This window comes from Ascochyta rabiei, chromosome 11, assembly GCF_004011695.2.
Source record: "Ascochyta rabiei chromosome 11, complete sequence".
NCBI classification, from domain to species: Eukaryota; Fungi; Ascomycota; class Dothideomycetes; order Pleosporales; family Didymellaceae; genus Ascochyta; species Ascochyta rabiei.
In genome coordinates, this window is record NC_082415.1 from 1,751,668 (window position 1) to 1,764,495 (window position 12,828).

The 12,828-nt window shown below is 51.0% G+C and overlaps 1 protein-coding gene across 1 annotated transcript, besides 19 other annotated features; it reads right to left on the minus strand.

Annotated features, from left to right (window-relative positions):
- Positions 1 to 1,262: part of a mobile genetic element that runs on past the window's edge.
- Positions 1,230 to 1,265: a tandem repeat.
- A 324-nt stretch (positions 1,266 to 1,589) lies between these two features.
- Positions 1,590 to 1,930: a dispersed repeat.
- Positions 1,931 to 1,962: 32 nt separating this feature from the next.
- Positions 1,963 to 2,447: a mobile genetic element.
- Positions 2,386 to 2,463: a dispersed repeat.
- Positions 2,464 to 2,881: a mobile genetic element.
- Positions 2,882 to 2,983: a dispersed repeat.
- A 191-nt stretch (positions 2,984 to 3,174) lies between these two features.
- Positions 3,175 to 3,320: a mobile genetic element.
- A 5-nt stretch (positions 3,321 to 3,325) lies between these two features.
- Positions 3,326 to 3,549: a mobile genetic element.
- Positions 3,542 to 3,812: a mobile genetic element.
- Positions 3,813 to 5,962: a mobile genetic element.
- Positions 5,043 to 5,091: a tandem repeat.
- Positions 5,963 to 6,291: 329 nt separating the features above from the next.
- Positions 6,292 to 12,828: part of a mobile genetic element that runs on past the window's edge.
- EKO05_0007125 (uncharacterized protein) lies at positions 6,455 to 8,205 on the minus strand (the record flags this gene model as incomplete). Its single annotated transcript, XM_059636960.1, has 5 exons — positions 6,455 to 6,722; positions 6,810 to 7,070; positions 7,119 to 7,852; positions 7,901 to 8,089; positions 8,185 to 8,205. 5 exons carry the CDS (start codon positions 8,203 to 8,205, stop codon positions 6,455 to 6,457), a joined length of 1,473 nt encoding a protein of 490 aa, XP_059492943.1.
- Positions 9,003 to 9,082: a tandem repeat.
- Positions 9,532 to 9,573: a tandem repeat.
- Positions 9,574 to 9,581: a tandem repeat.
- Positions 12,534 to 12,537: a direct repeat.
- Positions 12,538 to 12,828: part of a mobile genetic element that runs on past the window's edge.
- Positions 12,538 to 12,828: part of a long terminal repeat that runs on past the window's edge.

The window sequence follows — 12,828 nt, forward strand, 5'->3', positions numbered from 1 at the left end:
TTTTGGCGTTAGAGGAAGATGCGTACAGTAGACATCTAGTGTTAGTTAGAAGATCTGGTGCGGAAGGGGGCCAGGTTCAGGAGCGTGCAACGGCCGGCCATTAAAGCCATTATGCACCAGAAGAGTCTGATCGTCGTAGTTATGGGCACAGGAGCAGGCAAGAGCATAGCGTTCATGTTGCTAGCGTCGTGTTCCACCAGCGTTACGGTTGTTGTTGTGCTACTAGTTTTGTTGCGCGGCAACTTAAAAGACAGGTGCGTTTAAGCCGGAATCAAGTGTGTAGAGTGGGACAGTTAGAAACCGCAGGAATAGGCGTCAGTAGTGTTGGTCACGCCCGAATCGGCGGTCAGCGAGAGTTTTGGGGGTTTCATTAACTAGCAACAAGCCATAGGGCGGTTAGACCGAATTGTTGTTAATAAATGTTACATTGTGTTAGATTTAACAAGCAGATAGAGGACGTAGATGTTAGCGTTGCAGGACTTAGTAAAGGCAGAGACACAGCTGGTGTACTTAACAGCAACCATGCGGCTGAGAGACAAGGGCGAGTTTATTGCATTAATAGGGTTACCAGCCAAGGAGCAATGCCAGTGGTTCCGGGGTCTAACGACCCAGAAGAACGTTAAGTACCAGATACAGCGGTACAATCAGAAGGAGGAAGACGAAGACGAGGTGTTGGTACAGTTAGTAGAGGAGAAGAAGCAGCAGTACCTAATGCCCGGCCAGATCATTGTGTACTGCAACACAGTGGCTAAGACGGTTCAATTAGCTAGGTTGTTAGGTTGTGTTTGTTACCACCAGCAGGTAGGGAGCAGAGGCGAGAAGGCAGAGTTGGTGCGCCAGTTGACAGAGGGACAACAGCAAGTTTTTACAGCAACTAATGCTTTGGGTTTAGGGGTAGATGCGCCCACCATCTAAGTAGTGATCCACATTAGGATTGTTAGAAAGTTGCGGGATTATGCGCAAGAAAGCGGGCAAGCAGGACAAGATAGGCAGAAGAGTGAAGCAATTATTGTAAGAGGGGAGAGGTACTGTCAAGATGGCAGCATGCAAGAAGGAAGTTGGGGTAGGGTAGATAAAGAGATGCAGGAGTTTATTACAACTAACAGATGTATGAGAGTCGTGTTAGATAGGGAGATGGATGGGAGAATAGACAGAGTAGGTTGCGAAGTCAACGAAGAGAAATGTAGCGGGTGTGTTAGGTGTGAGACCGGAAGAGAGGCAGAGCGTGCAAGAGAAGACGAAAACAGGAAAGAAGACAAAGACGACGGGCAAGAGGCAGGAGGGATTAGGGATGAGGAAGAAAGGCTAGCGTTCGATCAGGAGGGAAGAGCACGAAGGTTGGCGGCGCAAAGAGAGATGGAGTTACAGACTAAGGGTTTGGCAGAGATCTAAGGATTAGAAGAGGTGTTAGACGAGTGGAAGGAGGGATGCCAGCGATGCAGGGCGTGGGGAGAAGGGTGTGAAGGTTATAGGATGGCGGATTGCACAGCAACAGACGCAGAGGAGATTCGCAAAGGAGTAACAATTATTGCAAGTTCCATTTAGTAGGAGAGGTTTTTATGTTATTTTAAGTGTAGTATCCTGCAGGCGATATGCGAAAGGTATAAGAGCCGAGCAGATGGCAGATAGATAAGGAAAGTCGGCGGAAGTTGTTAGTACTGTGGCGTGTTAATCGCGTCAATTGCGTCGATTTGGGCCAGGTGGTTAGATAGTTTCACGGAATGGGCGTAAGAGCGGATGGTGGAGGAGGGAGTACGATGGCAGGAGCAGGAAGAGCAGGGGGAGGCATTCAAGCGGATTGTTAAGTGGTTTAGGAAGAAGAAGCGGTAGGGCGGAATTAAAAGCAACAAGATGTGTTAGGTATTTTAGGCGTTTGCAGCGTATTGTTGTGAGATAGAAGAGTAGTGTAGGAGAGTTTAGGGAATCCAATCATATTATCTAATTGTGGTGGCCCCCCCCAAGCCCAAGCGGTATCCCAAGTGGTTCCCCAAGTGGTTCCCCAAGTGGTTCCCCAAGTGGTTCCCCAAGTGGTCCACAATTAGTGCGCTAAGCAATGCGCCACCCTAAGTAGTTCCCTAAGTAGTGCGCAAAGTAGTGCGCTACCCTAAGTGGTCCAAAAGTGGTATCCACCCCAGGTGGTCTGAAAGTAGACTACCAACCCAAGTGGTCCAAAAGTGGTCCCCCGCCCAACTAAGGAAGTCCACATTAGTAACCCCAAATTAGTAAGAGCCGATTATTTAAGAAAAGCCAACAGCCCAGAAAGAGCACGTAACCCAAGAAGAGCCCATAATCCAGGCAGAGCACCTGAAACCAAGTGAGTCCCTGACCTAAAGCACCCGTTTGTATTAAAAAGAAAGCGCAGGATCAAGACAACAAGAATTTGGGAAAAGAAAGATACAGAGAAGAGGAGGCATTTGAAAAGGTTATTAGGGGGTTTAGGCAGATTGATTAGGATAGGGACAACATGTAAAAAGGTGTTTTAGGGCTTTAGAGAGTGTTGTCACAAGATAGAGCAGTAGTTAGGGGAAGTTTGGCAAAACCGATTGTGGTGCCGCAGCCAGAAAGGTATTCCTAAACCTGTAGATGTTGTAGTGCGTAAGAGAAAGGTAGGCGGTGGGCCCGTCAGGTGTCACAAAGCAGTCGAGCGGGGCGGTAGAGGGTGAAGGAGAAAGAGGGGAGGTGGGTGGGGCCGTGATAAGGTATTACGGGAGAGGGGGAGTAGAGGGGTGGGCGGGGGCCCGTGGATGTGCCCCCGGAGCGGAGCGATTGAGAGTGAAGGAGGAGCAGGGTGAAGAAGAGAAAGTGGGTGGGCGGTAGGCTTGTTGAGTGTCACACAAGAGTGAAGGGGCAGTTATAAAGATAGATAAGCGGTACAGAGAGCAGGTTAATAGCAAATTTTTTTTTAGCAACGCAATAGTAGTAGCAATCAGAGAAGCGTTGTTTATGTAGCAGTATAACAGCACGCAGGTAGCAGAGATAGAATCGGGTTAGCGTTGAGGCTGGATTAAGGTTGCGCATTTTTGGAGATGCTCGGCTGACTCGCATGCAAGAGCATCACGCAAAAATTGAGGAAGTCAAAATTAATAAACAGTAACACAAACAGTGCAAACGTGCAGAAGGGAAGACTGAACAGACGTTTAGCAGTAAGATAGCAGTAAGCAGGTTAACGTTAAGGCAGAAATAAAATAAAATATTAGAGTTAGGTTCGGGCTGGTACGCAAGTCAGAGTAGGGTTAGGGTTGCCGGTGTTTGGGGCAAGCAGACAGAGGAACAGAGGCCTGTAGAAAGACACGCAACAGGTAGAGAACAGCTGCAACCTGTAAAGAGACCCGTAATATAAGCGTAAGAGAGAGAAGAGGGGTAGGCAGAGGGTCTGTGGGAATGCACAATAAGCGCAGCGGTTAAGAAAGGAGAAGAGGTAGGCGACACAGCCGTGATGAGGTATCATTGAGAGGTTAACATAGCAAAGCGGTAGAGAGGTAAGCCGTGATAATGTGTTACAAGGACGCCGAGCGCAGTAGTTGGCAATAGCACAGAAGAAGAAGAGGCCCCTGTAACCTGTGCGTTAGTGATGCGTAACAGGGGTGTAGCAGATACCCGTCTGAGAGTGCAGCAAGCGTTAAGGGAAGCGTGGTTAAGACCGTTGGAGAAAGGCGAAAGGGTGGAGAGGGGGGGAAGGCGGGCAGTTAAGGAGCATGACCTGTGACTGGTAAGAGACAACAGCAAACAGCCCGTAAAAGGCCCTGTAACCCGCGAGAAGGTTAACAGAGCGAGCAGATTAGTTGTCAAAAGCAGAAGAGCACAGCATCAAACTATCCCAGGGCTGCAACTGGAGGCAGTACTTCCTCCAGTTTTCAACGTACTAGGATATTCATTTTCCCTACGTAGACTACATCACGTATAGCTAACTCCAGAAAACTTAAAGCAATTAGTCTAGTTAGGTTTCTACCAGTCAATTAACCCCAAATTTAAGTATGTTAATTAGCGCATTTAGTTATATGCTCTAGCGAAATTATATCCCTACAGTATGCGTGGTTACGTGCGTTAGGGTTTCGTGTTAGAGGTTGGGGTAAGGTTCGTGAGGTTGGGAGAACCTAAGCGACCAGGTTCGGAGACGTTCTAAGATAACGACCAGCGATTACAAACGTTAACCACGCGTGTAGTTATATTACACATATAAGAGGTAGGACGCGTCCACAACGCAATATATAACATGCAGACTGTAGTTAAGTATAGTAAAATGCAAACAATTACTAGTAACCTACAGTGTGCTAGCACAACCCCGTGTCGCCAATTGTTATTATTTATCTACAGTTCAACGTTCAGCAGCAATTATGACAGAGGATAGCGTTACAGGCGAGTATTTTAAGCATTTGGTTGAGTACGCGTTAGCAGTTTGCAAAGAGTGTAGACACGGCGTTTTGCCCAGCCAGGTCAGGAGTCATTTGCAGCGTCATCGTGTCAGCCGGAAGCAAGCCGAGTTAGTAGCAGAAGACGTGAGCAGTTAGGCCAGATTAATTCAATATGCAGGAGAGTTAGAAGTGCTAAGCTAGGCCATTTAGCCTATACATCAGTTACCAGTTTATGTAGACAGGTTAATGTGTCAGGTAGACGCAGACTATTGCTGTCAGATATTCTAAAGCGCAGAGGCAATAAGGAAGCATTGGCAGAAGACCCACAGTTGGTCAGTAGCAGGAAAAGGAGGTTGTCTGAGCTAGGTAGAGAAGGCAGAGATATAAGAGCGCATCAGCAAAGGTTGTAAGAGAATCCATTGCCAGCAGTTGTTGGTCCAGGGCCTGGGGTCGCAGTATTTTGAGGTTGAGCAGCCTAACGACAATGGCCCAGACGTTGTGCCAGATGGCAACGCGGCATAGGCGCAGGTGGGCGAGCAGATGGCCAAGGCGTGGGCCAACGTTAAGATGCGGACACAAAACACCATCCAGGAGGGAAAGAAAGACGAGGTAAACCTGTAGTTGGAGCGGACGCAGTAGTTGCTGTATTTAGTGGGCATGGAGCGACCTGAGCTGATGGCGTGCATCGAGGAACCCGTGGCAGAGCCCGATCCCAGGCAGGAGCAGCAGGCCGAGCCCGTAGAGGCAGCAATGTGGGCGGCGATAGAGGGATTGGCGCGGTTCAGTCAAGCGTCTGTTATCCACCGCATCGGCGTGTTCGTGCGGCTGGAGGCGATCCGGACAGAGAAGCACCAGACGCAATTCCAGCCGTTGCAGCCGTACATAGACGAGAAGTTGATTAGCAACTACATGCAGCTGTGGCAGCAGATATTGATGTTTTTTGCACAAACGCAATAGGAGCACGCGTAGAAGAGTCCAGCGTATTGTTTCACCTGCCAGCAGCAAGAGGCATGGGAGGCGTTGGTCAAGGCGGCGGAGAGAAGCGTCGAAGGAGAGGAAGAAGAAGAGGAAGAAGAAGAGGAAGAGGTGGAGGACGAAGACGAAGAAGACGAGACCATGGCAGACGTCAACAAAGCCATCAACGAGATGGAGACAGACACAGCCGAGCCTACCACCAACGCCATCAGTAAGCCAGAGAGGTTGTTAAGCATCTAGAAGGCGTGTTTGGAGTTTTGCATTGCGTTGTTAAGCCAGTTAATTACGCGTAAGGAGTACGACAGCCTATTAGTGTGCGCATTGGCCGTGTTAGGCGTGAAGGAGAATAGATAGAAAGGTGCCGAGCAGTATCCGCCCGTTTTGTTGGCTGTTATTAAGGTGGCGCGGTTTATGGTCGTGCAGCAGGCGTTAGAGTTGTTAGGCCTGTTAGATAATAAAGACGAGTTCGACAGTGACAGCGCGTACGAGAGCGACAACAGCAGCAACCTGCCCTGACGCCAGCGCAAAGGATGTTTACAGTTCGTGCAGGAGATAATAGACCGGTTCATGGTGCGCAGCAGCCACAGCCTAATGCAGTAGATGTTAGATTTGCAGACGTACAGGTTGAAGATCTATTACAACACCACGTTACGCAGCCATGTTAAGTAGGTTAGCTGGGACGAGTTGTTGTATAAGAGTTTGCAGTTCAGCATAGCGCAGTTCTATCCCAAATAGGTAGTTGCAGTGTACCTTCACTGGAGTTATAGCTTTGGTTTTGTTAGTGACAACAGCTACAGGACACTAGCGTATTTTCAGTCACAACGTACGCTGGAATACTATTTAGTTGTACATTAGAATTCCATTTTTAAGTCCGTTCAAGCTAAAACGTAGACAACAGTCTCGCAGCACTCAACTCTGTTATCCATGCAACCCCCAGCATCATTGTCTACTTGGTTGGTAGTGTTAGGGTTGGTGCTTGTAGTTGGGGTTGGTCAGGGTTAGGCTAGTGCGCGGAGGACTAGGCCCCGCCGCATCACTACAACAGAACAACTCTGTAAACACTAACACAAGAAAGTAACACACTTACTACATAGCACAGAATAAAAAATTGTAGTATGCTATTTGCCTTAAAAAGGCTTACACAGCTCAATCAAGGTAAGCTGGCGCATCAGACGGGCGGGCGCAGGGCTCTTAGCGGGTCCTTGAGACAGCGCATCCTCAGCGCCGTCGTCGTCGCCGTTCTTGGTGTCTTCGCCATCTTCCATCTCGCTGTCTTCAATCTCCTCTACTTGCGTCGCCGGTGTCGGCGTGTCTGCCTCGATCGACAGCGTTGCCTTCTCGCTGATGGATCCGCCAGAGATGCCTTCTAAGCCTAGCCAGGCGTCTAAGGCCATGCTTGCTTTGTGGGCCTCCGGATTCACCTCTACAACCAACTTAAGCCAGATGTACCAGAAGGGGACGTAGAGATTGTTCTCTACCTACAAGTTAGAGATAATGTTGTGCGGCATCAGGCAGAGCATGCCCCAGCCTAGCTGCTTGGCTGCTTCGTACCAGCGGAGCGCTTGGTGCAGCTGCTTCTTGAATCGCTGACGCTGCTGACGCCCCGACATGGCGGTGGCGGACAGCAGCAGGGCGTCCATGGCCTCAGAGCTGACTTTGCCCCTGCTGCCTCGGTTCTTAGCATCGCTGCTGCGGGCAACGTCTTGCTCCTTAATCTGGTCTATCCTCTTAGTGTACGCCTTGCTGAGGAAAGCTATAGCCTAGCGGTACTTAATATAGATAATATCCAACTCCTGCTTGTAGCGATCGCACAGGCTCCAGGCGGAGGCGAGCGCGCTCTTTGGCACAGTCGAGGAGCTATTCTTCTGCGACAGCGACCAGCGGGTGCGCGAGGAAGCGGGCGGGCGATCCTCCACAGACTCCTGCGTAAAGGGTAAGCCTTGTGTGCGCCAGCTCCGCAGAAATGCAGCCGCAGAGGCCTGGGAGGTAGTGTTGCCAATAGAGTTGGCCTTTTTGAGCATGCCAGAAGCTGTTAGGTAAGGCGTTGCGGTACTGCTGTACAGGTCGTCGTCGTTAACCAGCTGCTTGAGGATCCAAGAGATGAACGGCTCATCCTGCCGCAAGATGGAGGCATAGGCACCGTGTTCCCTGCGGGATGCCGACTCGGGCGGCAGCACCAACCTAAGGTCCTGTTTCTTCTGCGCTCGCATAAGCTCCAGCTTCCTGGCGCGCTCCTGCTTAGCACGACGGTTTTTGTTAGAGACGCTCGTGATCTGGGGCGGTTCCTCGTGTCCAACCTGTCCACGGACGGGCTGTTTAGGGTCCTCAGCCGCCTCAGATTTACTAGGCGGCGCAAGCTGCTCAGGTTCCTCTGCTTCGTCCTCTGCTTCCAGCGGCGTCGCAGGACTGGGAGACTCGCTGGCTCGTCGGAGGCGCTTGGACGGCCGCGCTGAGCTGGATGCAGCAGCGCGCTTTGTCGACGGTGGTAGGGAATCGCGGGGCTGCTGCGCTGAAGGGGGTTCCTTCTAGAAGCTGTCGCTCAGGCTGCTAGCAAGATCCTGCGCTGCAGAGACCAGCCGGGCCCAAGCATCAGCAGGCAGCGCGTCCTTAGCAAGCGTCTCCTTTAACAGCCATATCGCCGACAGCACAGAGTAGGCGACAAAGACAGGCTTGCAGACACTTGTCTCGGCCGGAATCAGCCAGCCTGCGCTGTGCGGGCGGAATAGAGCATCACGCTGCGAGTCTAAGACAGTTGCCTTGCTCTAAAACAGCTTTTAGTAGTCTAGGTTTGGCAGGTTGTATGCGAGCCTGTAGGCAAAGCTCGACTCGCTGGCTAGCGGGAAGCTCCGGGGCCCACCATCGAATTGCTTGGCGGCATCTTCCAACGCGGAGATCTAGGGTAGATTAGATGGTGACATAACTGTTTGTTTATTAATGTAGGAGATACAGCGGAAGAAGAAAGAGATTTGTTGGGTTAAGCCCCTGACTAGGGTAACAGACCGAACGGAGATCAGCCTGTACAACATAAGCGGGCGCACAAGCTGGGGTGCGAAACTCAACATAACCCAGCGATAAGAACAGCGACTGCAGCGTTGGATCAAGCAAGAACCAAGCCACCAACATGTCGGCAGAAGAAGTCAAGAATCCGTATTTTGAGCACTTGGCTGAGTACCAGGTCGCAGTGTGCAGAGCGTGCCGATACGCAGTATAGCCAGATTAGATCAAGAGCCACTTACACAAACAGCACAAGAAGTCACTTAAAAGCGTTAAGGCGGTTAGGGAAGCTGTACGTCAGTAGGCAGGCTTGCTACAGTACCCTACGGAGTTGGAGATACCCAGCAACAGCGTACAGGCGATCCCCCAGCTGCCCGTATTCGACAACGGGCTGCTGTGTTAACTCGAACCAGAGACATGCTAACTAGTGTTCCGCAGCCTAAAGATGCTGAAAGAACATTAGCGTACAACACATGGGTAGTTAGCTAGAAAGAAATGCAGACGCCCTAGCCGAACCTGGGTAAAGGCGTTACAGGCCCAGCTTAAAGATGGCTGCAAGCGCGTACACTGCCAGCGACTTTTTAGCAGCCAGCACAGATTACAGTACTTCGAGGTGCGTCACACCCTAGACAGCGGTCCGCAGCCCGTCCCTATTAAGGGCGAGGCAGCGTGGGCGCGTGTAGGCGAGGAGATGGCTAAGACGTAGGCCAACGTCAAGAACTGGACGAAGACAATGATCGAAGACAGGGAGAAGGACGAGGCAGCCCTATGGCTGGAGCGGACTAGGTGGCTGCTGTACTTGAACAAACTGGATCGTACTAAATTGCTAGCAAGCATTAAGGAGCCTAACATAGACCTAGAGAAAGATAAGGAGCCCGTTAAGGCTGCAATTTGGAGCGCGATGGATGGACTGGCCTGCGTAAGCTAGACGTCTGTTATTAAGCAGACAGGCATATTTGTGCGTATGGAAGCCATTTGTATAGAGAAGTATTAGACTAGGTACACGCCGCTGCAGGCGTATATGGACAAGAAGTTGATTAAAGAGCAGTCACGTCTATAGAAGCAGATACTGATGTTTTTTACACAGACGCAGAGGGAGCACTGCTGGAAGAGCCCCAAGTACCGCTTCACGCAGCAGCAGCGCGAGGCGTGGGAGGCGTTGATCGAGCAGGCAGAGAGAGACGTAGGCGGGGCAGAGATGGAGATAGCAGACGAGGACCAGGACGAGGACGGGGAGGAAGAGGAGGACGAGATGATGATCGATAAGCTTGACAACGAGCAGGACCCGTCCGAACGCGACAATGAGCCTGAGCACGCGAAGCTGAGGCTGATCAAAAAAGCGTGCTTAGACTTTTGCATTGCGTTGCTTAAACAGACTATCTGCTGCAAGGAGTACAATTGCGCGATGGTGTACGCGTTGGCCGTGCTCGGCGTTAAGGAAGACGGCTGGAAGGGCCCTAAGCTGTACCCGCCAATCTTGTTGTCTGTGATCAAAATCACCTGTTTCATAGTTGTGCAGCACGCACTGGAGCTGTCTGAGCCGTTTAAAGAGCAGGCGTTCAACAACAATAGCGCGTACGGGGGGAGCGACAGCAGCAGTAGCCCCCCTAGTCAGCGTTAACCTAAAGGCTGCTTAGAGTTTGTGTAGCAGATAATGGACAGGTTTATAGTGTGAGGGAGCCACAGCCTAATGTAGTAGATGCTTGACTTACGCACGTACAGGCTGAAGGTGCACTACAACACTACGTTGCGCAGCCATATTAAGTAGATAGGGAAGGATAAGCTGCTGTATAAGAACTTGCACTTTACTATAGCCTAGTTCTGCGGCATAGTGCACAGTATGCAGGCTGAGGCCAAGCGGCTGCTGGTGGAGGAGTTGCTGTTTTGCGGCGAGCAGACAGCAGGTCAAGTGCCCCCAATCCCATGGGAGCAGCTGCGCGACAACCCGACTAATAAGCGGCCAGGGTGGAACTTTTTGCAGGACCACCGCACGCGCATGCCTGTAGATAGGGAAAAGTGGTTGTTTAAGCAGGTAGGCCAGGACAACAGCGTCAGGGAAAGGTTTATTAAGCCAGGAACCTGTTTAGGCATCGACTAGAAAGAGGTGGAGCGGTACATGGATTAAGTAATTGCGTTTTAAGAGAAGCTGGCCGCGTTAGTGCACATGGCAGAAGGGCAACCTGCAAGGTGGCCAGAGTTAGGCAGCGTTCAACACAGCAACACTATTAAGGGGGGCTACTGAAACATTTTTATTAAGGACGGCATAGTTGCGTTTGTTATGTGGTACTACAAGGGGTATGCTGTAAGCAGCAATGTTAAGATCATTTACTGGTACTTGCTGCGCAAGGTAGGCAAGCTGGTGGTGTATTACATGTGGTTAGTGTTGCCATTTTAGCAGCAGTTAGAGGCAATAGTGTAGGAGAAAGAGGCAATATCATCACACATGTGGCCAGCAGACCCCAGCAGACAGAAGTGGACAAGCAACCAATTTTGTGAAATACTGAAGCGTGAAAGCAGAGTAGGTTTAAAGCAAGAGTTAACGATTGCAGCATACTGTGAGATTGCCATCAGCATCAGCCAGAGGTTTTTGCGGCCATTGTCGGCATTTCGAGCAGAGGAGGGAGAGGAGAACAAGGAGTGGAATGAGAAGAATATGCTCGCCAACATCTAGGACAAGCAGGCCAGCCACAGCGCGCATGTAGCCGGCATGGTATACACGCGCGGGATTATAGAGATAGCAGGCGTTACAGCAGATAGGCAGCAGCTGTTCCGCAACTCAAGCACTAATTGGCACTGGTTTTTAGGTTTCTAGTCTGCCGTAGACGCAGTGGCAGACGTTAAGAAGCGGAAGAAGGCGCCGTTCAAGAGCGAGGCCGACGAGGCGAGGATAGAGCGGCTGGAGCGGCTGAGGAAGATGGACCTGGCAGCGCAACTTAAGCGAATAAAGGGCAAGAAAGCCAAATTCAGAGGCGTGCAGAAGGAGGCGATTAAGGCGATTATTGCCGGCGAGAGCCCCGTCGTGGCTGTGATGCCGACTGGCGCAGGCAAGAGCATGCTGTTTATGTTGCTGGCGTGGGCAGAGCAAGGTAGAACAACAGTTGTTGTTGTGCCGTTGGTTTTGCTGCGTAGTAACATGATGCGGCAATGCAAGGAGCTGGGGATATCGTGTGCTGAGTGGCAGAGTTGCTGCCTGCCTGACGCAGCAGCCATTATGTTTGTAACGCCTGAGTCGGCAGTAGGAGAAGCGTTCGCGACGTTTTTGAACCGGCTGCGAGCAACGCAGCAGCTGGACCGCATCGTGATTAACAAGTGTCACATTGTGTTAAACCGTTGCTACACGTTCCGCAAGCAGATGCAACAGCTTGGCAGGCTGGCAGCAGCTGAGACGCAGATGGTGCTGTTAACAGCAACGTTGCTGCTGACAGAAGAAGATGAGCTGTATTGACGAATGCATTACAAGCAGAAGCAGGTCAAGATGTTTAGACAACTAACTACTAGGACGAACGTGGCGTATCAGACCATCCAGATCAGCCAGTCCGCGAAGAAGAAGGACGTTGAGTTGATGGTTGTTAAGACGGTGCGGCAGAAGATGTAGAAGTACAGGACAGGTAAGCTTATTGTGTACAGCAACTTAAAGCTGAAGGTAAAGGCAATAGCAGAGCAATTGGATTGTTACGCGTATCACGCGGATGCTATAGGCAAGCCAACCATGTTAGCAGACTTTATGGCAGGTAAGCAGCGCGTGATTGTAGCAACAAGCGCGTTAGGGATAGGCGTGGACATACCGGATGTACGGTGCATTATTCACATTAATTAGCCGTTCACTATGTTAGATTACGCACAAGAGAGCAGCAGGGCAGGCCAGGACAGGTTGCAAAGCGAGGCGGTTTTAATTGTTTAGGATAGGAAACAACGCACTAACAACAACAGGACAGAAGCTGAGCGGCAGATGGTAAGGGAGTATGTGGAAGGTGGCGAGAGCAGGGCGGTTGGCTGCAGGAGGGAAGTGTTGGACGGGTATTTGGATGGGAGGAAGGATCAAGCAGGGTGTAGAGAGGAGGACAACGAGGAGATGTGCGACGTGTGTCGAGGGATAGACGGGCAGCTGGAGGAGGTGGTAGAGGAAGAAACAGAAGAAGAGAGCGAGCCAGAGAACAACGATCGGGACGAGATAGACGTCGTTGAAGCCGAGCAAGAAGAGGTGCAGCAGGTGTTTCGGCAGCAGGAGCAGGCGCGTCGGGGGCTGTGGCAGACGTTGACGGAGCATCGACAGCAAGAGTTTGCCAATATAGAGTAGGTGCGCAGGCAGTTAGCGTAGTAGGCGAATCGATGCAGGATATGCAAGGGAGCAGGCAACGCGCAGAGCGGACACAACATACGGCAGTGTTAGAGGGCAGAAAGTAAAAAAGCAAAAGAGATGGTACAGAGGATAGATGATCAAGTTCGGTTCAACATGTTTTTAGGCTGTTTCCCGTGCGGTGGCGTGCCGCAGGAGATTTGCAATAGC